The sequence below is a fragment of the Curcuma longa genome, chromosome 3 (genome assembly GCF_044706935.1).
Source record: "Curcuma longa cultivar G26 ecotype Majalengka, Jawa Barat chromosome 3, ITB_CL_G26_1.1, whole genome shotgun sequence".
NCBI classification, from domain to species: domain Eukaryota; kingdom Viridiplantae; phylum Streptophyta; class Magnoliopsida; order Zingiberales; family Zingiberaceae; genus Curcuma; species Curcuma longa.
Genome location: NC_133863.1, coordinates 5982684 through 6007457, shown reverse-complemented (window position 1 = coordinate 6007457; position 24774 = coordinate 5982684). Strand labels below are relative to the sequence as shown.

General features: G+C 37.6%; 4 protein-coding genes, 1 long non-coding RNA gene and 2 other non-coding genes across 10 annotated transcripts; 3 read left to right on the top strand and 4 right to left on the bottom strand.

Moving 5' to 3' along the window:
- Positions 1–55: 55 nt before the first annotated feature.
- On the bottom strand, positions 56–149 carry LOC141825809 (small nucleolar RNA Z223). The gene has a single exon (XR_012601560.1). It is a non-coding gene; the product is annotated as a small nucleolar RNA Z223 (small nucleolar RNA).
- LOC141824573 (uncharacterized) lies at positions 62–605 on the bottom strand. The gene is made up of 3 exons (XR_012601446.1): positions 514–605; positions 272–437; positions 62–147 (listed from the first exon to the last, which is right to left on the bottom strand). It is a non-coding gene; the product is annotated as an uncharacterized LOC141824573 (long non-coding RNA).
- On the bottom strand, positions 179–264 carry LOC141825779 (small nucleolar RNA U36a). Its single transcript, XR_012601534.1, has one exon. It is a non-coding gene; the product is annotated as a small nucleolar RNA U36a (small nucleolar RNA).
- An 822-nt stretch (positions 606–1427) lies between the features above and the next one.
- On the top strand, positions 1428–4314 carry LOC141825677 (SNF1-related protein kinase regulatory subunit beta-1-like). 3 transcript variants are annotated; one of them, XM_074713062.1, is made up of 5 exons: positions 1428–1555; positions 1634–1871; positions 3009–3190; positions 3285–3447; positions 3518–4314. In XM_074713062.1, exons 2-5 carry the CDS (start codon positions 1698–1700, stop codon positions 3836–3838), a joined length of 840 nt encoding a protein of 279 aa, XP_074569163.1. In that variant the 5' UTR covers positions 1428–1555; positions 1634–1697; the 3' UTR covers positions 3839–4314. The 3 variants fall into 3 exon arrangements, with proteins under 3 accessions (XP_074569163.1, XP_074569164.1, XP_074569165.1); XM_074713063.1 differs by having other exon boundaries at positions 1622–1871; XM_074713064.1 differs by having other exon boundaries at positions 1622–1871; positions 2984–3190.
- An 8465-nt stretch (positions 4315–12779) lies between these two features.
- On the top strand, positions 12780–13623 carry LOC141823146 (putative transcriptional regulator RABBIT EARS). Its single transcript, XM_074710408.1, has one exon. The coding sequence runs from the start codon at positions 12780–12782 to the stop codon at positions 13482–13484; it is 705 nt and encodes a 234-aa protein (XP_074566509.1). The 3' UTR covers positions 13485–13623.
- Positions 13624–15820: 2197 nt separating this feature from the next.
- LOC141825462 (protein TOC75-3, chloroplastic-like) lies at positions 15821–20308 on the top strand. The gene is made up of 7 exons (XM_074712846.1): positions 15821–17016; positions 17506–17727; positions 17882–17989; positions 18418–18609; positions 18700–18948; positions 19540–19794; positions 19891–20308. The coding sequence occupies exons 1-7, from the start codon at positions 15871–15873 to the stop codon at positions 20128–20130; spliced, it is 2412 nt and encodes an 803-aa protein (XP_074568947.1). The 5' UTR covers positions 15821–15870; the 3' UTR covers positions 20131–20308.
- Positions 20309–20611: 303 nt separating this feature from the next.
- On the bottom strand, positions 20612–24531 carry LOC141823433 (transcription factor PCL1-like). 2 transcript variants are annotated; one of them, XM_074710717.1, is made up of 2 exons: positions 23468–24531; positions 20612–20808 (listed from the first exon to the last, which is right to left on the bottom strand). In XM_074710717.1, coding segments are annotated over exons 1-2 (927 nt in total). In that variant the 5' UTR covers positions 24394–24531; the 3' UTR covers positions 20612–20807. The 2 variants fall into 2 exon arrangements, with proteins under 2 accessions (XP_074566818.1, XP_074566817.1); XM_074710716.1 differs by having other exon boundaries at positions 20612–20787.
- Between the last annotated feature and the right edge of the window lie 243 nt (positions 24532–24774).

Sequence of the window (24774 nt, the reverse complement as noted above, 5' to 3'; positions counted from 1 at the left end):
ATGAAAAAGCAGAGAGAACAGCACGAGGTTTAGAAACGAAAGAAGAAAACAACAGAAAAGGCTCAGGTTTTGAACAGTTTCATCGATCATTACTTTTCTGAAGCAGAACTGGCTATTTGAAACTGTAATGTTAGTCATCATCGCCAACTGAAAGCAAAAAAAAATAATAAACAACGGCGGGCTCATATCAAGAAATTCAACCATTTTTGCCCGTATGCTTCATGATTTAATATCAGAAGCGCGGGTAAGTTATAATCATCGCCCAACTCACATCGAAGACACTTCATTCTGTGAACGAGATCAAAAGATAAAAATTGTGGAAGAGATGTAGCGAGAGTTTTTAGAGACAGATTCGTAGAAGAACAGCCTCCACGTTAAGAGTAAATCTGTGCCTCCATGGCTGAGCTCTCTGGGCAAAAAAGAAAATCCCCAAAGATCTGAAGGCGAGGAGAGACGAGATTGTTCATAAAGCGAAATAGACGAAACAACTCGAAACGCACCAGAGAAGAATACCAGATCGAGGCTGCAAATCCACCAACGCCCCTGGCAAGGGGAAAACTAGTTTGGAGCACGCCATGCGATCTCTATATAGCAAACAGAAGGATGCGATTCGGAGCCAGCTCCCAAACCCTAATCTCGAAACGGCGACGCTGTTGGACAACAAGGCTTGCAAAGAGCGAGCGGCCCAGCCGCAGTCCGAGTTAGACCCGGTCTAATCGTACATAATTAATTACTCGATGTATTTACCAAATTAAGATATACTCAAACATTTGATATATAATTTGGCAAAATCCACAAAAATAAAGACACACTATCTTTTTATTAAATATATATATATATATATTTAAAATACAAAATAAATTTCTTTTAATTTTTCAATGACATTTCCGCTAACGCCTAAACAACCGTACCCAAACATCTACCCACCCACCTACCTACCTACCTATCGACGTTTTTCCGACGACTATATTTATAGAGAGCACATGCGAGAAACCCATCTATGAAATGACGTGGAGATAGAAATGTGGATAAGGATGACCCACTCGTTCTTATCCAACTGCTCGCTTGGTGGCCCTTTAACAAATTATCGCTTGTCCCCCTTAAACTTGAAGGGCACGTCGGGAAATAAAAATGTCGACAGATAAACGTTCGACCCACAGTGTGACTCCTCAGACCACGGTATATGTGCGCATTGCTCGTACCAGCTGTCCCCACGTTTGTCGTCCCAGTTTGGACCAATCGGGGAGTGGGTAGGTTTCATGGTAGCGCTGGTCGTGTGGTCTTTTCTTTACGCGGTACTCCTCGAAACGACAGAAACACGTACATGGCTTGCCTCATCCGCGTGGGGCCCTTCCACGTCATCGTTCACACCCTCTATTTATTGGCGTCTCGATAAAATCTGAGGTCTTTTTTTCTTCTTCCTGCGGAGCGCGGAGTGGGGTTGCCTCGCCGTGGCATCGGCCGTAAATAAGCCCAACTCCAGCCCATTCTCGTGGCAACCCTTTGCTCCGGCCGAGGACGAGCTCTCGCCGGAAGGGGAGACCGCCGGTGGCAAGTAGGAGCTAGATGGCTTCTCCATTGTCTTTATTATTTTCGCCTCTTGAAATTTGGTGTAATATAGTTTGCAACGCAGGAAGGAAATCGATTTCTCTGGTTTGGTGTGTTTTCCGCCATCCGTGGGTTTGGGGAGGTAGGCGATGGGCAACGTTTCCGTGAAGGAGGGGGAGAACGGAAACTGCGGGTCTGTCGATGGATCGGAAGATCGTGGCTCTGGAACGGGCTCTGACCCTCAGACACCGATGGATCAGATGGGTTTGTCGCAGCCGGAGAGCCCGCGGATGCCTCGATCGCCGCTTATGTTTGCACCTCAGGTTTGAATCGCCCTATCAACTTGTATTCGTCTTTTTCCTTTTTTTTTGTTTCCTTTTTGCTGATCGGGTTGTCGTTCTTTGACGGATGCGTCTTTCTTTGGTTGGACATTGGTGAATGCTGCTATCGGAGAAATGTTTGATTTAACACATTGTCCAATTTGGCCGTGCAAAAACTCTTAGGGTTGTCATATGTTGCGCGTTGACTGCTTTGTAGGACGGTCGACCAACTTAGCCGCTAAATTTGACAATTATGCTATTTTTTGTGTTCTACAATTTATCAAATACACAATGAAGTTAATCATCAATAAAACCAAAGTACTAGTTTTTGTGCTTCAAATCTTGTCAATGATTACTCGTCCGCGTAACTTTTATGTTTGTGTTAGTCCTGTTCTTAGTGCAATCTTGGTATAGTAGATCATGAATGCTTGTACGAGCAGCTATTTTTATTCCTAGATTATAGCGTCTGCTTCGTATAGCTGGAGGAAATTTGAAGAACTGTGGCATCTTGGAAGATCTATAGTGCAGCTTGCTAGTTCACTACATATAAGGCCAGTAACAATTTGTTTTGGACTGACAATGACACTTTCACTTCATTTGAATTAGTAGAGGTAGTATTTCTCCTTATCTTAAGTGGACAAACTGAAACCTCAACCAAGGTGTGGGTTTTGAGGTGAGAGATGGCTGCTTTATGTGCCGAGAAGGTGTTTTTCTTATGGGGTGAAGATGCCTCGCTCAAGATGTGTTTGCTAAAGTGAATTTTCTGGATGAGTTTGAGAGGTTGGATGAGTTAGGGACCTAGCTCAGAAGTCAATCAGTTCATGTGGCTAGGAGGGTCGAGCCTGAGGGCCATGCATTAAAGTGCAGGGCACAGGTCGATAGAAATACGTCCAAGCAATATGCAGATGAGATTTTCCCCACTCCAGAAATTTGTTCTTCCTTTTGGTCTAAAAAATGTTTAATTGTTCTTCCTTTTTCTTTTGGATGACCATAATTTTCTGATTGTTTGAACAGTTATCGGACTGTTAATTTCTGATATGACAAATTGAAAGAGTAATGAAAATTGGTCAGCGCAGACTGTTAATTGCTGATCTTGTTTTTGCTTTATGGAGCAGATTGACAAGCAAAGCTTTGTTGCAGATTCCGTTAACTCCATTGCAGAGAGCAGGTGACGGGCCTTCAGTTTTCAATCAAACTCAGATGGATCACTCTGATGGAACGCTTGATGCCCCACCTGAAAAGGGTGTTCCTACACTAATCACATGGAGCCTCGGAGGGAATGAGGTCTTGGTTGAAGGAACATGGGACAACTGGACCTCAAGGTTTGAATCTGGGTCATAAAACTGAAACTGACCTCAACTTTTCATTTTTGTGTTTATGCCCGAGTTGCTCGAACTAATCCTTCATAAATTCCAGGAAAACATTGCAGTTGAGTGGTAAAGATCATTCCACACTACTGGTTCTTCCTTCTGGGGTCTATCATTACAAGTTCATTGTCGATGGTGAATTGAGATTCATTCCTAATCTTCCTCACATGCTCCATGCGAATGGACATACTGTGAACATTCTTGATGTCTCTGTGAGCATGCAACAGCTCCATATTCTCCATTAGTTGTAAGGAGATCCTGTGCTAAACTCTTCTTTTTCAGGAGTATGTTCCAGAGATTCTCGAAGGTGTTTCCGAGTTTGAGGCTCCACCATCTCCCAACTCCAGTTATGGGGTATCATTACCTGTCGATGAAGACTTTGCAAAAGAGCCGCCAGCACTTCCATCCCAGCTTCAACTCACAGTTCTTGGCTCCCAAGATGCTGAGGAATCTTCTTTGAAACCACAGCACGTTGTTCTCGACCACGTCTTCATCGAGAAGGGACGGGCATCCCAATCGCTGGTTGCCGTCGGTCTCACCCACAGGTTTCAGTCTAAGTATGTGACCATGGTGCTGTACAAACCAATGAGAAGGCAAGAGTAAAACATTACTGTTTGTTCTTCAGCAGTGCTTTGAAAACTTGCTGAACTGGTGTGGAACTGATGGCCCTGCTAGTTCTTGATCATGCCTATTGATTTGAATTGTTCAGCCTGAGATCTGAACTCGGTCTTCGGTTTCAGATCTAGCATCGATCTACTGGTTGGTCTGATCTGACCTTAAAACATGGGGTTTTCCACTTTCAAACGGTGTTTGGACTTGAGTGCAACCCTCCTCCGTGTTGTAAAGAATATTTACTTTAGATCGCAACTTCTCATCGCTAGTTTATTTTTTGTTGTTTCTGTAAGCGTGTGTTAATATCATGAAAAATTACGTTAGTCTAATAACTTTGTATGCAATTTTCAGCTTACACTACTGAAAGTGTGTATCACCAATTTTTTTCCCTCTGAACAAGTAAACAAGTGTTTGAGCTTATAAAATTAGTTAAGGTCACTTTCGATCTTAGCTTAACAGTTTTTGCATGTTTGGTAAAGTTGGATTGCAAAGTGATGAACAGGTTTGTGTAATTAATGCTAATTTGCGAACCTTCTTTAAGAAATTTCAATTAGCCCAATTGATTATCTGTGGGATGATCGATTTTGATTGCACTTTTCCATCAGCCATCAGGGTAAATTGGAAAGTACTCAGACGCCTAGCATCCTATTGCGTCTTTGGTTGTGCTTCCCATTTGGAGGAAAATTCTTACAAATACGTCGTAGTTGGGGATCGAATCGTAAGTACTTGAGTGACAACCTAGATGTCCTACCGCGGGATCATGTCTCGGGGACAATTTGGGAACCTTCTTGATTCTTATGTTTGTCAAATTCATTCAGTATCAGATTGATTGATTTTTTTTTTTGGAGAGTAGGCGATTTTTAAGATTTGTTTTCAATAAAAGAACTTTTTATAAAAAATTTGATGCAATGATATATCACTCGATTATTTATCAACCAATTTGATTTTGCAGCTTATTATTATTATTATTATTATTCAACATTTTCAAATGCCAAAGGTGGATCAGTGGTCTTTTGCTTCATTTCAGTTACGTGTTCTGGCCAAACCGCTACTCCCACGTGCATCAGACGCGTTGCAGTTTGCTGTCGCGAATGGAGACAGTCAATGGACGGTAGAGACGCCGGCTTCCGCTTCATTTCGCGGAAACAACAAAGATAGCAGGATACGGGAGATCTTCCCGAATCGTGCCACAGATGTGATTTTCGGAAACTGGATCGAATCAGACCCCAAATACCTCAATTACAGTTAATTTATCTTTTTTTCTCCCACCATTTTTTCTACCGTGATCTATTTTTTTTTCTTTTTCTACAGTTAGTTTAGATTTGTTTTTTCTTCGAAAACTAGTTACAGATCGGACTTGTTCGTCCTTATCCATATATTTCCAACGCGGCTGTCCCTGATTTCCTCCTCTCCCACCTGCTCCGGCGAACTGTCTCCTCCACTCTTTCAACTTGCGAAGGGAAGGATCGAAAGACGGTTCAATTAATTATCACAAGGATCCGGCCGGTTCTTCAAAGGCAGACAAGCAGTAAAAGCATACATCAGTTGGAGTTTGCTGATAATATTCGAGTGATGGCTTCATGATTATGTCTCCTCATGGCGATTTATGACCTCTTTAGAATTGCCTATTTAATTTGGGAACAAGAATTTGCTTTTTAATGGTTTGTATATCATCGATGTGGATTTCTTTAATTAATTTTTACTAGTAGTGAACTTTCTAAATAAGTATTATGGCACATTAATTTGTATTTTTGACGTTTGAATATTTTGTTTGTGACTATTATTACCATAAATGCATGTGGCTTTTATATTTAAATTTGAAACTTATTTAATAATTATATGTTGAACTTCCTGTTTGTGTGATGGATATTCACTCACAGTTTGTTTGTTAGAAAGAGATAGAAGTATTGTTGAATATAATAGCTTCTTTATATATAATATCTCTCATGTCAGTATATTTATTATTTTTGAAGTAATTAATAAAATTTAATCTCTGTACGAGATTTTTCTAGTGTGTGATAGATAGTTTTCTGCCCTTTTATGATCAAGTCTGTGTTACTTAATTAGGATTGAGTTGCATATATATAATTTAGGGGTTGCCAAACGTGGGCCTAGATTGGTCCGAACCTAAACCAGGCTTTGTTAGGCTTATCACGGGCAAAAATTAAAACAGCATCCTAAATTTTATAAATCATCAAGAAATTAAAAGAGTGTTGATCAATAGTTATTACAATACATAAAAACTATCGAGTAGTTGTTATAATATATTTGGAGTGAATTTAAAATAATATTATTATATCAAAATGTTTTTTTATTAATTTAATCAAAATTATTTAAATTTCATTAAAATCATTTTAAATTAATCAAATTTACTTTAAAATAATTATAAAAGTTATTATGTTACCGATACCATCTTAAATCCCAAGCTCACCTAAACACATTATTACAATTGTTTAGTAGCTTTTACACATTATAATAGTTACTCGTTATTTTTTATACATTATAGTAGCTGTACCAATAACTACTATAATAATATGGGTCAAAGAGTATTTTCATAATAAAATCATCCTTTTGATTTTTTTTTTAAACTCTTTTATTATTAGTATTAAATATTTTAAATAGTATTAATAAAAAGATCAATTTAATAAAAATATGTTCATTTTTAAATTTCTTTTAAATAATATGTAAAATATAAATATCAATTTTAATTAATCAACCACGAGTATATTGGTGAAATCTTTATCTTCCTTAGACAAGAACAATACAACACAAATAAAACTAAAATCAATTTTACATGGTTCAAACTAGGCATATGTCAATGTCAAAATAGAAAATCCAAATCAATACGTGTACAATAACTACAATAAAACTTAAATTAAAGGAAGGATTAAAAGCTAGCTAGGATGTCTTGCATATATATTTGGAGATCCCAACTTCATTTGATTTACACCCTAAAAAGCCTACACAAAATCACGAGATTGTGCTAAATCGACAAGCATAACCCAACACATGTTGTCCCTTGGTCAAAAGTTATCATTGCTCAATGATGTTGCTCAAAGACTTAAATTGAAGATCATATTTCATTCTCAATCTCTTCTACTTTTCTCGTCTTGTTTTCAACATTGTCAATATTTTTTTTATTACCTTTGAGTTTAACCTGTATTAGACCTCAAGTCCCTTAGACGTACCAAATCATCTAAGTTTGCTTAATATATTATCCTTCTCTTATTATCAATTGGATTCCATCTTTTGTCTAATTGATTTAGAGTTTGTCTCACAAGGAATAGTCGATTTGCTCTAGAGTTCAAAGTCAGATTTTAAATTACTAATAAAATATTATTATTATTATTTTTTTTTTAACTAATGACATAGATAATTAAAAATTCCCTTTTAAAAAAAAGTTGAGAAAAAGACACTAAAAGGGAGAGGGGAAAATTTTGGGATTGATGGATTTAATGGTTCATGGATTGTGCCATGGGTGAAAAGACACTAAAGTAGCTTTTGACTTGTTCTTTCTCATCACTAACGCTTAGTACATTGGTATGCTACAATCAGCATTTGACAAATTCCAACTTTCAAAAGTGGTTAAACCATATTTTCCTTTCCAACTACCTTTGATCTCATGCACCAACAACATCGATCATTGACAAATTGATTCTTTTCTAAAAGTTGGTGAAGCGTAAGGTACGTACTGAAAGAGTAGGTAAAAGTAAGTAACATTGATCGATGACGAGGAATGTTCAAAGGTAACAATGCTTGGGTACATTATTAATTTCAAGTAGTGGATGCAAAAGCCATATATGTTATATAAGTTTTTGTTTAAAGGTTTTTTATTTTAAAAATTCTGTTGACGTGGATATGCAAAAGTTACCATCTCTGTTGCATCTTTAATTTGTATATAAATATTATCCAACCTCCTATCTCTCAAATTATGTATAATATATCTTGGCATAAAATTAAATTATTAGCATTGTTGACTCTTAATTAGTCCACTAGACAAAGTCAACCCCACGAAACGTACGTACATTCCTTTCTTTCAACACCACATTTAATGGTTGCATGTCTGAAGCTATTAATTATATGGTTGCAAGTTAAGGCTCATTTTCAGATTATGGACAATTAATGTTTGATCTACAATTGCATCTACCATTAATTTAATGAAGAATACGTATTTTATACAACAACAATAATAATAATATATCATATCGGTTAGCTGTTTCTTCTCTGTGTTTCCTGAGCGAGACCTTGATAGAAAGTTGGCTTTCTTTTGTAGGAATTGCACAAAGACAGTGAACCTTGGTTTGAGGCAGGCGTGTTATCTGGCGGGTTAGGGGGGAAATTAAAAGAAATACACAACGAAATTAAAATAGTACGGGCAAATATTTAATTAATTAAATTGGTGGGATAAAATTGATATCAATTAATTCTTAGTATTGAGATATCGTTGACACTTAAGGGTTGAATAAACTTATTGATTTGGATAAAAATAATGATGATATATACACATTGAATTGATTAATGTATATTACTCTTGCAGCTCTTTAGTTCCTTCTATTTTATACAAAGGATATCTTTAGAGTAATTAATAATTAAAAATTGTGATCAACCTCTCCAAATTGATATAGTAATTGAAAGTTCAAATAATTGTAGCCAGCCTTGGCAGTTTCAGATGGTTTGGAGTAATTAATCACATAGTTAACATTAATAATAATGCTTATATAGTGACTAATTAAGATTTGGAGTAAGTTCCATGGCATTTGTCTTGTCTTCATATGTTTGGAAGTTGGAATAGAACTGTAATTTACTTGCACAGGAAACTTGCCATAAGAAATTTAATGGCGACAATGATACTGTTCCAAAAACAAGTCAAGATGAGCCAAGGATAAAGTTTGGTTAGAGTTCTAAAATAATTAATAGCATATAAAAATAGGAGTAACAATTAGTATTTGTAACTAGTTTCTCTTCCAAAATCAAGTAGTGTATAAGATTTGACTTAATTAGTTCTTCTATGAAGTAATTAACCATTCAAAACACTTCTAATTGAATATATTTGAAAAGATATGACATATAAAAAACTAACCAAACAAAAGAAATTAAACAATATATGAACAGCAGATTGTACCCAATTTCATTATTTATTATTCCAACTTGATGATAAGAAAATGTGATAGCTCTAACTACTACTGATTATAATATCATTTAAGTTTGGATTAATTAATAATACCTCTGAATCTGTCTTTGTTGCACCGCTGTATGTGTCTCATTCCCTTTGATTATTAAGTATGGGGCCATGTCGCTAACTAGTGGATAAATAACTAATTCATGCCTACTTTGACACTAAATTATATATATCAACATTGAGAAAATGTTTATTTCAAGAATGCTTTTGAAAATATTGATGATCTTGAGATCAGGAAGAATCTCGACCAACTTGATCAAGCATAGAATTAAGAAAGAGTTTATTAGAATGAGTATATAATCTTTTAGCTGACTACCTTATTGGCATTCAAGTCAAATATGGAGATACTTTTAGATGTAAATAAACAAAATGTTCTGGGAGAAATACAGCATTATATTATATATATATATATATATATATAGTACTGTAAATTCCTATTTGAAAATGAAGTAGAAGTTAATGACATGAATATTAATCCATATGATTGTATGTATTTGAATAGTGTGAATGATTGACGTTAACTTATATTGGTAAATGTTTAAGTATAATTAATAGAGTGGCATGCAAGTACGAGACAAATGGGTAGGACACTTGAAAAATTAAGAGTGTCCTTAAATAATGCTTCTGCAGTTTCATCCGCTAGCTAGCTAGCTAGGTTTTATCTCTTTCTTTCTTTCCTTGGCTGGTTGCTTGTTCTTTTGCTGCCCTTAATTTCCTGGTCTTTATCCTTGATTCTTGGGTGTAAGTGAATGGAAAGGGACTCAAAGATAAGAACCCAATCCTCTCTAAGAAAGATAAGAAGTTGTTCCCAGACAGAAAAAAAAAAGCTTAACTGCGAGAGGGACGAAGACAATAACAAAAATGAGGCTGAGAGATCGACTAAAAGAAGAGGAAAAAGGATTCCTTATTCTCAAAGGGTGCTGCTATTGTTCATGGGAACCCAGGATTTCTCACTTACCTGACCCATTAGATGGCACTGATTGAGGTTAACTAATTAGAAAAGAAAGATTTGAAAAAGTATCCACTTTTTGCTGCAATGTATATCTGGACTGAATATGTCTCAGTCTATAGGTATAGGATGGAAAGCTGTTAATGGATATTTGGAATGACTGCCTCTTTAGCTACCAAGAACTAAACTCGTAGTAATGGATATTTGGAATGAATTGTAATTTGTATATGCTGCCTTTAAGTGATCTAATTAAGGTTTATCGGGTTTCGGATTATTGATGTGGATTAAAATATGTAGAACCCGTAGTCCGTTCCGATATTATTATGGATTAAATTTATTGAATTTATTAATCCATTTTGATATTATCTGATAGGGATTAAATATAGAATAAGTTAATCTGATCTATTATTATCTGTGGGCTGATAATAGTTCAGATCTCTATATAAGGGTTTGGTCGCCGAGGGTTTAGGGCATCATGTGACATCGCCTTCGTTCCCCATTGACGAAGATTATCTATTATTATCTATGGGCTGATAATAGTTCAGATCATATAAGGGTTTGGTCCCCAAGGGTTTAGGGCATCATGTGACATCGCCTTCGTTCTCCATTGACGAAGATTTTACGGCGCCATCACCCTATTTCCCTTGGAAGATCTCCCTCTAGCTTCCGCTTTGTTTTCTTCCACAGGGATCAAGCACAAGGAGTTGCAGGACAAGGGCATAGCCCTACAAATAGGTTCCTTGTCATTATGTTTTATGTTTTACACATTAAACTATGAAATTGGTAGAAACTAGATCCTTAATTTGTATTTCCTATTTAAAGTTCTAATTCAGGATAGAACTCATGCGGTTTAGGATTTACAAATTACATCACGTTTAGCCTTTCATGGGGAATCGATTAATTAATTCTAAAAGTAATCAATCCAGTCCTATAGAAAATTTTCATAAGCCATCAAAGCAAATCCGAAAAGTGCATAAAAGTTCTGATGACAACCCAACATCAGTGATTCGAACGCCCCAAAGTATTAGTTGTCCTACATGAAAATCAAATCCTTGTAGCATGGGAGTTCATCTGCCTTTTACTATTACACCAAACTCAGGGCACCTTTAGTGGCCTTTTGCTCAGAGGTAAGGATCGAACAAATGTAAAAGTTGGAGGAGAAAAAGACAAGGCAAATGAAGGAATTGCGTCGAGAACTTTAACATAGATAAAGAAATGGCATTTATCTCATTGGAAAATGTAATGGGAACTCTTGTATTCAAAGTGCTTTTTCTATTTCATAAACCAAATTACTGTCAATATAAAGAAAGTAAAGTAACTGATCTTTTGATTTAGTCAAGATATTCAGTGAAACAATTTGATGGATTATAATTTAAAAGAATAATTAAAACAATTTTCAAAAACACAAATATTGATTACATAAGTTGTTTCGACATCAAATTAAAATTAATTGATTTTAATTTTTTTTTAAATATTTTTAAAATTAAATAAAAACTTTCCTCTTACTGTTATTTTATTATTTTTATTTTTCAGTAGTTTTAATTAAATCATTTGATTCAAGGAGATCAAATTGTCAAATTGCTTTGACAATCTAGGATCTTTTGACCCAGAAAATAAAATTGGCATGTTCAAGCCTTCCAGGCATTTTAGAACAATAACAAAGATTCGGATTTAGGAACCCTATTTGAATGATTTATTCAATTAAATTAGATTTGATAATGCAATATATAGTCATCCAAAGTGTGAATAAATATAAACACTTGAGCAAGGAAAAAAGAGACCACCACGTTGCCTGCCTAGGAAAGAAAAATAAAAGTGTATAATAATTGATACACATTGACAGCGATAAGTACATATCTTCTTAGAATAACACTGATGCATCGAAATTTACTATAAAAAATGTATATTGAAAAAAAATTGTCATCACAACTTAATATTTTATCATTAAAAATTGAATTTAAAGTTCTAATGATAATAATTTTAGTAGATCGTTAAGGCTATTAATGATAATATTAATTAATCCATTAATAAATATCTGTAGTGAAAATTATTTCATAGTATTAATTGGTCAGTCAATAAATACGATATTAGTGATGTTTTTATTATTAATTGATAATTTATTTTATAATATCATCAAATAGTTTTAATGATTTATATTTATAGATATCAATGTTGATTTGTATATAAGCATATAACCACATGCACCACAGAAGAAATATTTATATGCTAATGAACTTGAGTTGTAAGCCAAATAATTAAGACCCACATTTTAGTTTATTTCCTCCAATAAAACTGAAATAATATCTAGGTTTAATTTGTGCCAGTAGTTTTTCAAATTCATTGATGAACACCAAGCTCTCTCCCATGTCTCATAATCAATGCATGCAAGCTTTATTAATCAGTTCACTATAGATTAATTAGCTATCTTCACCAGTTTAAAAGCTATGCAGTATTAAACTAACTTTTTAATTAAATTTTCGAGTAGCATTAGTTTTATAGTTTTTGTATTAATAGCAACAAGATAAAGCTGCTTAGTTAGCGAATCAACAAGTAATTTGAGCCTGTACGTACTTGCACTATTAAACTAATTATACTCTTCCCTAGCTCTGTGACAGTAAAACAATTCATCCTCAATCCATGTTCGTTCACGGGCCATTTATAAATTTTGTTTATATTTTTAAAATTTGAAGGACAAATGATTTAAAATCTTCACATCTCTGATAAGATTCTCATTCCCTGATCTGCAACACCAGCTCTATATCTACCTGTCTTCGTCTTTAGCAAGCATACTGTTAACCCTAACTATGGATAAAGCCAAATACCTGATGATAGAGAGGAGAAGACCGAGCCGTGAGATGCCAATATTTCCCAATCCTTCTCAATATGATCGTCTTGTGATCCCTTCTTTCTCCTTTGTTGAGTCGTCGTGGGAGGAGGAAGCTTTTGCAAGGGACTCCGCCCATTTGGACGGGTGCATATGGCCTCCCCGGTTCTACTCTTGCTCCTTTTGCGGCCGAGACTTCCGGTCGGCGCAGGCCCTCGGCGGCCACATGAATGTCCACCGCAAGGACAGGGCCATGCTCAAGCAGCACAACTCCAGCTCAAGCCCCACCGGATCGGAAACTCTAGAGATCACTAGCAGTGCTCCGGAGGCGTGCACCACTGTCAACCATGCTAACCCTAACCCTAATTCCAATGTTATGGTCTGTGCACCGGTTGTCTTTAATAGCTTCCAAAAGGAGACTCTTTTCTTCAAGGAAAGACCCACTTTGCAGCTGTTTGCTGATCCAGAGTCGAATCTGAATGAAATTGATTCTTGTAAGCAAGTAATCCGAAGGCGACGAAGCGAGACAGAAGAGGAGGAAGGGGATGGATACAACATGGGCATCAAGAAGAGAAGGACAACCGATTCGATTCCGCCTTTCTTGATCGAGAAAATAGGAGTCAATCTTGATTTGGAGGAGCTGGATCTTGAGCTGAGGCTTGGAGATGCCCCTCAGGTGAAGTAGTAGAGCGTGGCCATAATTAATTAATGATCATTATTTGCAAAAATTCAAACCTTTTTATGCTTGGATATTGTATACTAAATTTCTTCTTCCTTCTCTTCTCTTATTGTCTTTTGATCTCGCAAAAAGCTTGTTTCTCTTTGGCTTTATTCTTCTCTGAACGTTTCTCAAATTGTGTCTGTGGAGTTATAGATATGGTGGATTTCAGGAGAATTCCATGTTAAGTTTAACTGATATATAGTTCTTCAAATATCTCAATTTCTTTATGATTCCTTGCTCTCTATATATATCATGTTATGAAAAGATAAACACTTATAGTTACTTGATTTTGTATCTTCTCAAGTTTTCTATTAGATCTGCTGCAAAATTATCTTTATAATTCTAGTCTAATTAGTTTGTTCTTTAATTTGAAATATGATAATAGTTGCATTTTCACACCTCATGCTTTCGTTCAAGCCAGATTGTGATCTGAACTTTAATAGCTTTATCAAATTGGTAACTAGACAACTAGTACTGAATTAGTTACTGATCCATACACTGTGCACTTGTGAGAGCATGAGTTCTTTTAAATATTTCTATGTTCTCATCCACATTGATTGAGTTGATTATTCTCACATGTGGAATTTGGAACACAACTGATACCTAAATAACAGCAAAATATGTAAAATATTGTTTGTATTGATAATTAAATTACGCAATAAGACAGTCATTGAAATTAAAATCATCAAATCACCAGCTTGGCTTTGTCTTCTTCTTCTTCTTAGCTTCTTTTTTTTTTTTGCTTCTATTTTTCCCCCTTTTCCAAAGCTTTTGTACACATGCATGGCATGCCCCAGACCAAGGCAAGAAATCATATTACGTCATGCATGAACAAAATTAAGGGAATAAAATCTCCCGCTTTTTACGCTGCTTTTTGTTCCTTCTGTTGCATGCATGTGTTCATACATACATACATTAACATTAATCTTTTGATCCTTTTTTTTTCGAATATACGATATGATAACTTTTGTTGTGGAACAGAAAGTTTTAAGATGAATATAATACATAAATATTTTTCAGAAATTCTTATAGTATTTGCATGTGGCAAAGATGAAAAAGGAATTATTGTGGATTAATTAATGAGATGGCATTTAATTATTAAGTAGAAAGCAGTGTTTTAAAATTGCTGTCAAGAGAGAATATGGAATCAAATGTTTCTCTTAATATTCTTTATGTTTTGCAGTACTGCAGCAAGAGACAAAATAGTCGATGAAGTAGTACCTGTTGATGATCATGTGTTAGATTCCGACTCCTCTCTAATTTCGAGGACAAGATGTGGCTATCAAACTGTGATTATTGATTCATATATGAACTATAAAATGTGATGAAATATCATCATGCATGTTTTCAATATATTCTTCTAATTAATCTCACGCAGAAGGAAAAAACACATGAACAAATATTTAGTTTCAGTAAAAACTGAAACAAACATATATATATCTACTCGATCGACTATCCCCAGCTAGGAAATTAAACCATGATTTGATTTACAAAAGGTGTGCTAAAAACAAAAATTATTCAAAGGGAATTTGTTGAAAATCATGATCTCTCATTTGATTAAATTCATAATTAGTGGGGATAGATGTCAACTTTGTAAAATTTTGAAAGGTTGACCTGTTCGTTCTTAGAATTAGTGAGCTTCTTATTAATTAACTAAGAAGGCCCAATTAATAATTTGTTGGGCCTGCGCCGCAGAATTCCAAGCCCACTTAGGTTCGTCTTCTAAACCCCATTATGAAACACTTCAGAATGATTTTTAATTCTTTACTTAAATATTTTTAATTTGTAAGACAGTAATAATAAAGAATTATCAAAATGGAATTTTTCCTAAAACTTATATATTATCTTATTGCGGGAATGATCCTTTCATATTTAAAAATGGCCAAATAATATCTTTATTTTTTTATTCAAACTCTTATTATTTTTCTCTCCCCATGCACGATCACTAACAAAACATCCTTGCTTGACTTAACACGATAATTATACAGCATAATTTGAAACATAATGAAACTAAATTATAGTAATTTCATAGAGCTAAGTTTCGATTTGCAAATTAATTTGAAACTTATCCAGGTTCATTTTTTTTTCTTTTTTGTGAAAATTAAATTTTATGCTTCATGTGTTATTAATTGGACAAAAATAAAATTCAACTCTAATTTCAGTTAATTTCGGTCAAGTTCCTCAGATCTGATGTCGTCGTGGACCTTTTCTCACTCTACAAGCTAATAGCCGCCTGACACGTAAGCTCCGTTCCCATACCGTCGCCTCGTCAAAATTAACTCCGACAACCTTTCCTAATCCCTTCTCCTCTCGTCTCCGCCGAAACGTAGCCAACGCCGTCGGCGAATCGATGGCGCTCTTATCCCCCACCCGGTTCCTGCCAATCCACACCGCCGCCGCCCCCCGCCGCCGCCGCAAACCCTCTCCCTCCGTCGCCTGCTCAGCCGAGAACCCCGACCTCGATCTCTCCCCCGTCAGATCTTCCACCCCTTCCCTCCCCGCTGCCCCCTCCGACCGCAAGAATAACCTAACCGTCTTCGCCTCCGCTACCGCTGCCATATGCGCTGCTGCGGGCGGTGGATTCCTCTTCCATTTCTCTTCCCCTCCTCCTCCATCTGGCGGGGGTATCGGAGGAGGCGGCGGAGGTTGGGGTTGGGGCAGCGACGGGGGTGGCTTCTGGAACAATGTCTTTTCCCCTTTACCAGCTTCCGCCAGCGAGGATGATCAGGTCAGTGGCGTGGAATGGGACTCCCATGGACTGCCGGCCAACATCATCGTGCAGCTCTCCAAGCTCAGCGGGCTCAAGCGCTACAAGATCTCGGAGATCCTCTTCTTTGATCGTCGTCGGTCCTCCACCGTAGTGGGAACCGAGGATTCCTTCTTCGAGATGGTGTCCCTCCGCCCTGGCGGCGTCTACACCAAGGTCCAGCTCCAGAAGGAGCTCGAGAGCCTGGCTACCTGCGGCATGTTCGAGCGGGTTGACCTCGATTGCAAGACCAAAGCCGATGGTACCCTCGCGCTCACGGTTTCCTTTGTTGAGAGCACTTGGCAGGGCGCCGAAAGCTTCCAGTGCATCAACGTGGGCTTGATGCAGCAATCGAAGCAGGTCGAGATGGATCCCGACATGACGGATAAGGAGAAGCTGGATTACATTCGGATGCAGGAGAGGGACTATAGGAGGAGGATCGAACGGTCAAGGCCATGCTTGCTGCCCGAGCCGGTACAAGATGAGGTGGTTTCCATGCTTCGCGATCAAGGGAAAGTGACTGCCAGGTTGCTGCAGCGGATTCGGGATCGCGTTCAGAAGTGGTACCACGACGAGGGATATGCGTGCGCCCAAGTTGTCAACTTTGGGAATCTGAACACGAGGCAAGTGGTTTGCGAGGTCGTTGAGGGGGACATTACACAGCTTTCAGTCCAGTTCCTTGATAAGCTCGGTAATGTGTGTGAAGGGAATACACATCTCGCTGTGATTCGCAGAGAGCTTCCCAATCAGGTATATGCAAAATAGAAAGTTTTGGCTCAAAGAAACTAGTATCTGTCTTGAAACTTGTTTTAGTAGGGTCGAGGCTGAACTTAAGAATTCCAGTAACTAGTAAATTGGTCTATTGAAGCTAGGATGCACAACACTTATTGTTCTCATACGGATATGTGTGGTGGGCAATTATATAATTTGTTTTCTTTCCTAATAATTCAAACTTTTAGGATAAATGGTTAGACAATCAATCTTAACATGACATTAGAGCAGGAGAGGAGAGTTCAAATCCAACTTGTGTTAATAATAATTGGCCCACCCGACAGTCCTGCATTGACAAGTGCGATTAGGTTACGTCATAGTAAACTTTTTCATTTGTTTTATCATTACATTATTATTATCTTGAACAATTTGTATTTGGAAAGTGGATGTTTTTTCATAGTCTACTGGGTGAACTGTAGCCAGCTAACGAGATATCTTAACCCCCTTGTATGTTCAACTGTTGTGCAGCTTAGACCAGGACATGTTTTTAACATTGAAGCAGGCAAACAGGCTTTGAGAAATATCAATTCACTGTCTCTGTTTTCTAACATAGAAGTGAACCCTCGTCCCGATGAAAAGAGTGAAGGAGGAATCATAGTTGAAATCAAGCTCAAAGAACTGGAACAAAAATCGGCTGAAGTTAGCACAGAATGGAGTGTAGCACCTGGAAATTTGGGGCGGCCAACACTGGTAATTCTAGCTGTCAACATTTTATGCGATTGGGTGAATCACACATTCTCCCAATGTTTCATGCTTTTCCCTAATACGCAGATAAATTACTGAATGATTTGCTTAATGTTCTAACAAGTGCATGTTCTTATGATGAATTGTTGTTCAATTTCAGACATCCATTCAACCTGGTGGAACTGTTTCATTTGAACATAGGAACATCAATGGGTTGAACAGATCTATAGTTGGTTCTGTGACCTCTAGCAACCTTATAAATCCTCAGGTGAATGGTACATTGTCCTTATAGATCATTTCTTTATTTTGATAATGACTTGAGATTTATCTGCTGAATTTCATTCTATGCTGAAAATAGCTAGTTACATATTTATATTTTATGCTACTCTTTTTTGTGGATGCATTTACTGGTTCCATATGTACATGGAAATTATGTTACCGTTGCTTTATGCACTTCTCATTTGTCATCATGTATGCTTGATTCTGTAGTTGTTAAAACAGGTTCGAGCGAAGAGAACTTTGTTCATTTGTTTTTTCATGAATATAGGATTGCCACTGTCAAATATTGTAAAAGAGTTAAAACTTTATGAGTAGGCTACAGATCTTCTCACTTCTTTAATTTTTATTCCATAGCTAATGCAGATATTTATTTAGCATTATTTGCAGGTTTCTTACTTTGTTATTTGTTGTATTTAGGATGATTTGTCTTTCAAGATTGATTATGTGCATCCATATGTGGATGGTGTCACCAATCCTCGAAATCGTACATTCCGAACTAGCTGTTTCAACAGCCGAAAGTTAAGTCCTGTTTTCACTGGTGGACCAGGCGCCGATGAAGTTCCACCTGTATGGATTGACAGAGTGGGAATAAAAGCAAATATAACAGAGGTAGAAATTGAGTTGAGACAATTATTGGTCCTCCTCTCTCTAGCAAACTTTCATTAACTTTCTTAACTATATTTCTTTTTGTCATACCAGAACTTTACCAGACAAAGCAAGTTTACCTATGGACTTGTGATGGAGGAGATTACAACACGTGACGAAACTAGTAGCATTTGTACCCATGGTGTTCGAGCATTACCAAGTGGTGGCTTGAGCATGGATGGGCCTCCAACAACTCTCAGTGGTACTGGCATTGACCGCATGGTATTTGCACAGGCAAATATCACTAGGGATAACACAAGATTCATAAATGGTGCAGTTGTTGGTCAGCGAGATGTCTTTCAGGTACCTTTTGTCTCTTTTTTTTATTTGCTCACTCAATACAACAGATTTCAGCATTTGTGCTTGTAGATAAATGTTGGTTGCAGTGGTCCAGTTAGCTGTAAACGAATTGAATTTTTAAGAAGTTTTCACTGTAATCTGTACTGATTACCTCATATGCACATATCTACTGCTCAGGTCGAGTAGTAAGTTCATTTAGAAAATAATAAAAACGGCTGCATGACTATATATCTTAATACTAAATATAGTTAGCAGTATCAAATCATAACTGATATGATATATAAGTGTTCTGGTTTATCATTTATATATTGCTATTTTATTGTATCTCAAATATACTAAATATAGTTAGCAGTATCAAATAATAACTAAGTTCTTGAGTATATCCTATAGATTCAAAGCTGAGTCATCTTATCATTCTGTAGAAACTTGCCAAATTATTATTTTTTTAACTATGATTTTTGCGCATCTGGAGTTGCATGACTGACACATCTCCCATTGCATTTGTGAGTTCTTTGATGATGGACCACAGTATTAGAAATTAATGATGCTGTTCCTATATCAACTGTTTTCCTGTGGTTGTTACTTCCATTGCAGTTAGATCAAGGCCTTGGAATTGGGAGCAATTATCCTTTCTTCAACCGCCATCAACTCTCATCAACCCGCTTCATCCAGTTGAGGTCAGTTGAGGAAGGTGCCGGTAAACTGCCACCACCTATTTTGGTCATGCACGGACATTATGGTGGTTGCGTCGGAGACCTTCCAAATTATGATGCTTTCACTCTCGGAGGACCTTACTCTGTTAGGGGGTACAACATGGGCGAGTTGGGTGCTTGCAGGAGCATCCTCGAGGTAGATCATCAACCAACTTCTACTTAAACATTCCATTTCTGCACTTGATGGATTCTGCCATTCACCATAACCTAAACACATTATTTCTATGTTTAGCTCGCTGCAGAATTCCGTGTCCCCATAAGAAACACTTACATATATTCCTTCATTGAGCATGGAACTGATCTTGGTAGTTCTAAGGATGTGAAAGGAAACCCAACAGAATTCTTCCGCCGAGTGGGACATGGCTCATCGTATGGTGCTGGCGTAAAGCTTGGGATGGTGAGAGCAGAGTATGCAGTCGATAACAACTCAGGGACGGGTGCAATATTTTTCAGGTTCGGAGAGAGGTTCTAGAAAAATAAATCATGAACAATAACAAACTCCAGCATTTAGATGATGGATAGAGGCAGGAGAGAATAACAGGCTTTTTTTTTCTTCCAGCATATTCAAGTTGTTAATAAGTTTAATTTTTATCGACATGGAACTCAAGTTTAGTAGTGTTTATAGCTTGGAGTTTGATAATTATTTTGCAGGATAATGAGAAGCGAGTTGCATTTTTTTCACATCCCATTCCTCAAGATTCGTATCCATTCAAGTAGAATGCAACCTTAACACAAAAATTGCAAACTGATTGAAAAGAACCGGACCATTTTTTTTTTAATTAGCATTTTGATTTTTTTTTCCTCGTCAGGTTCCTATGTATTAGTTGATAAAGACTAAAACTTATTATCCAGTTGGATTCAAATCAAACCGTGGTCGGAATTGGGTTTATTTCTCCCTCACGTAAATAAGCTTTTCATCTATCTGATGGAGAAACATCACGGACAAGAAGATCGACATAGAGCATCTGCAAGAAACTTAAGTTCAAAAATATGCTACAACGGATGTTTTGCTCCATGTAGGAGAGACATCACAGACGACAAATTCCCGTTAACAACGACAACCGAAAAGAGGTCACAACTCGAGCTTATTTAGGTCCCTCCACAGCTCATGTTTTGCTCCACATTTCATCTGCAAGCAACATAATCAAATCTGCAATAAGCAGTAGGTTCAAAAATATCAAGGGATTCGCCCATAACTAGCAGACAGAGTGGAGTAGTAGAAGCTATATGATGTAGAAGATTGGCCAATAGACTTCATGTAAACCAAAAATTATCAATACTGCTAATAGCAACTTGTTGGCCCCCTAAAAGCTATCTAAAAAGATAATAGGCAGGATATGAAAAATGTTTGCAGTTATTTCACTATTAGAAGCAATCGTAAGATAAGTGTAGTAGAAGATTGAGGCTCTTTAATGTGAAATCAAGCCAACAATAGAAGACAGAACATACTGAAACATGATCTCAAATACAATTAATCACTAAATGGCATGTATTAGGTCGAAGAGTCTATGTTGATGAACACAACAGCAACATGAAGCTAAGCGCTATGAAATGGTTACTTCAAATTTACTTTCAACAAAACAAATCAACCCCCCTGATAAATCTGTATGTGATTGCTAGTTACCAAAATTGATGGCAGATTTGGTGTTAAGTTATCTAAAGGAATGCATTTCAGAAAAACCAGAACTACTTGAATAAATTACCAACACTAAGAAACAAGATTGAAGAAAGAGCATAACTTTCAAAAAGGAAACCGTTATTAAATCTGCTTGTGATTGCTAGTTACTAATTAACAAACATAGCGACATTTTTGGAAGGACTTGTCATAAAAATCGATAGTATCCAAGGGAGTATTTGGCCATTGACACAAAAGTACTTGAATGAATTACAAACAGTAGAAACAGGAGTAAAGAAATAAGATGGCTGCATAAATCAATTCATAAGGCATAATTTCAATGCCACCTTCATCATTTCCAAGTTTTTTCATTAATGCTAAAGGACAAGTTTGTTTTCCATGTTTGTCTTCTCTCAGATTAAGAATCATGCCCCTCATTTTAAATAATATGTAACTCATCAATCTCAACTTCAATTCCAGTTCAAGTAGGGCAGTATTGCCTGAAAGCTGTAGCAAAGAATTCCATCTGAAATTAATTTTGTGGCTAAAACTGGAAAAGCTCTTTCTATTTCTACCGCAATCGTGGAACTTGGCATGATGTTTGGGTAAAGGGTTTAGTTAGACTTTTACTTGTGTAATTAATATGTGTGTTAAGTTGTACAAGAACTTGGCACGATGCAAATGGAGCTTGTGACTCAACAAGGTCGATTGTGGATGATGATTTGTCATGGATAAAAAGACATGCTCAATGACTTAGAGGTCCGATAGACTACAAAGAAGGATGCATAAGGTATTCGAGAGACCATAAGACGAGAAGAATTGACTGAAGATGGGATAACTCGTGGAATTTGACTTGGCATGGCATGAGATCAGAGAAGGATAGAATGAGGCATCTGAGAGGGACAGTAGGACAAGGAGCATCAAGGTGCAGCGTTGACAGTGGCTAGAAGAAGGCAAACCACATATGTAAGTAGGTAAGGCGTGAAGAATGACACATGAAGACCTTGGTAGCACAATCAAGCTACAAAAGGTAAGCTCTTGAGTGAGTTATGAGAGTCAAATGACTTGTAACCTAGTCGAATGATGAGCTAAGTCAACTAGGCAATCGACTTAGGCTTGATGACTCACAGACAAAATGTTTTAGTTCAAGTCTAATCAACTGTTGTTGAGTCAATTGGTGTTGTAGATAGTCAACTGATCCCCTAACAAAAGTCATAGAGAATATTGATGATCGGGCAAAAGAAAGTTGCAATTGTCAAATGATAAAAGCTATTAAGCAGGGTAGTTGATATAGTTATGGCCAGTAGACTAAGGTAATCGTTGGAAGATTGAAGATTGTGGTGATTGTCAAAACACTCAATTGATGGTGATGGTCTAGGCAGTTGACTAATCAACGATAGAACAAAAAAGCAAAGAATGAAAACAACTTGAAGGTTATATAAAGAAGATCAAGGAGAGCCCTTACGAGCGAATTTTGTGCAATCATTCTAACATTCACTTAAGCTTCCTTGTTGTATTAATAGCCTAATTCAATTGTTGTCTTACTTGTCTTTCTTGTTCTATCTTCTTACAAAGGTTACTCCACCTCCGGAAGATATTCAAGAAGGAGAAAGCTTAGTGGAGATTCAAGAGTGACTAGTCGTGGAGTATGAATGAGGTTCCAAACTATGTTATATGCTATAGTTAGCATTGTCTTACATATGTTTTATTTTGCTACATTTAATCTTCTTTGAAAAACATTGCTAAGGAGTAAGAAAGAGTATAGAAAAGGAAATTTTTTAACATAGCAACTTAATCTAAACACCTAAATCAGAGCAAATTCCAAACAATTAAGTTCCAATGGTTGACCTTCAATCAAATTCCAAAACCAACAATAATTGCAGATAAAAAAAAGCACCATGAAGTAAAGTTTCCACGAATGAACAAAATCAATTTTGTGACTAAAACTGGAAAAGCTCATGCTATTTCTCATACCATAAACCATATTTGTCAACTAATCCTAACCTCAATAGGATTTTCTTTTCAACATAATGACTTAATCTAAGCACCTAAACCGAAGCTACTACCAAACAATCAAAATTCAAATGGTTGATCTGCAACGAACTTCCAAAACAACCAGAACTGCATGTAAAAAAGAAAGGCACAATGAAGTAAAGTTACAATGAATGGAAAAATAATAATAATCCGGCATTACCAATCTTTCATCCGTTCGCCCAAAGCTCCATTATAGTGGTGTTCAAACGCATATCGTCCATCTCCTTGATGCTCAATGGTCGGTACCATTCCAATCCGAACGCCGTGCCCATGAGGCGGAACTATCCCAAACGTCGGCACAGGAATCATAGCCGGCACAGGATACTGCAAGGGCGTATAAGGAACATGCTGCTCGTGAAGACTCTTTTTCGCCGGTTGCATAGTGGTAAGCAGGTGGTCAGGCAGCGAAGGTGAATCATCTTGAATTCCATTCATTCTTCTGAGATAAAGCCTGTATTTTTGGAGGTGGCTCGCGACGTTCTCTCTCGTGAGCCCGTCCACGTTCATAAGCTGCATGATGGTCTTCGGCACAGCGTTCTTGATCCCCAGATGCGCCACAACATCAATAAACCTCTTGTGGAGCTGCGGCGTCCAGACTAGGCGCGCCCGCTTGGGGTTCCGCGAAGACGAGGGCTCGTCGCCGGAGTCCTCGGGCATGGGCGCAGAGGATTCCGCCTCCAAGGCGGCAGAAGGAGAAATCGGTCCCGATTGAGAGAAATTCCCACAAGAATCCCTATTCCCCAAGGGATCATTCACTTCAAAGCCCAAGGATTCGTCAGGCGCAAAGGGGGAGAAGTTTTGGAGGGCCGCAGTGGCAGCTGGCGAGGGCGCGGTGCGGCGGAGGTTGGAGATCGTGTACTGGGAGGCGCGTTCAACATCAATATCTGTGCGTGGTAGCTCCGGCTTGACGCTGAAGGCCGAGGCGAGGTGCGGCGGCACCAACATTTGGGAGAGGGGGGTCAGATCGTCACCGCTAGGGAGACCGACCTCCCAGTACAGAACCCTCCCGTGATCTTCTACGATTTCTCTTTCATCTGAGGCGGATAGGCGATCGAATTCGTGATCGCCGGCGGCCTCCTCACCCATCAGTCTTGATCGATTCCGACGGAGAATACAAAAATCAGGACCACCGATGCTACTAGAGGTGGAAGGGTAACAAGTCACCGAGACGAAAAACGGATTCTTGCAAGGGAACCGGCGGTGGCGGAGGAGGCGGCCGTAGCGGTGGGGCGGTGACGACGACGATAGATATTTCCAGTGGAGGAAATATTCAATATATTTAATTTCTATTTTTTCCGAAAAAGCGCAAAGTCCGTGGTCTCCTACATGACACGTTGTGGGTAATCAGCATCCACCGTCCACTGAACCCTCACGTCAATTGTCTTCGTTGGATGAGTAAATATCTCGGATGGAAGGAGATCGGACGGCTTAGATGCTGCACCCTCACTTGGAGGGTGACCCCACATG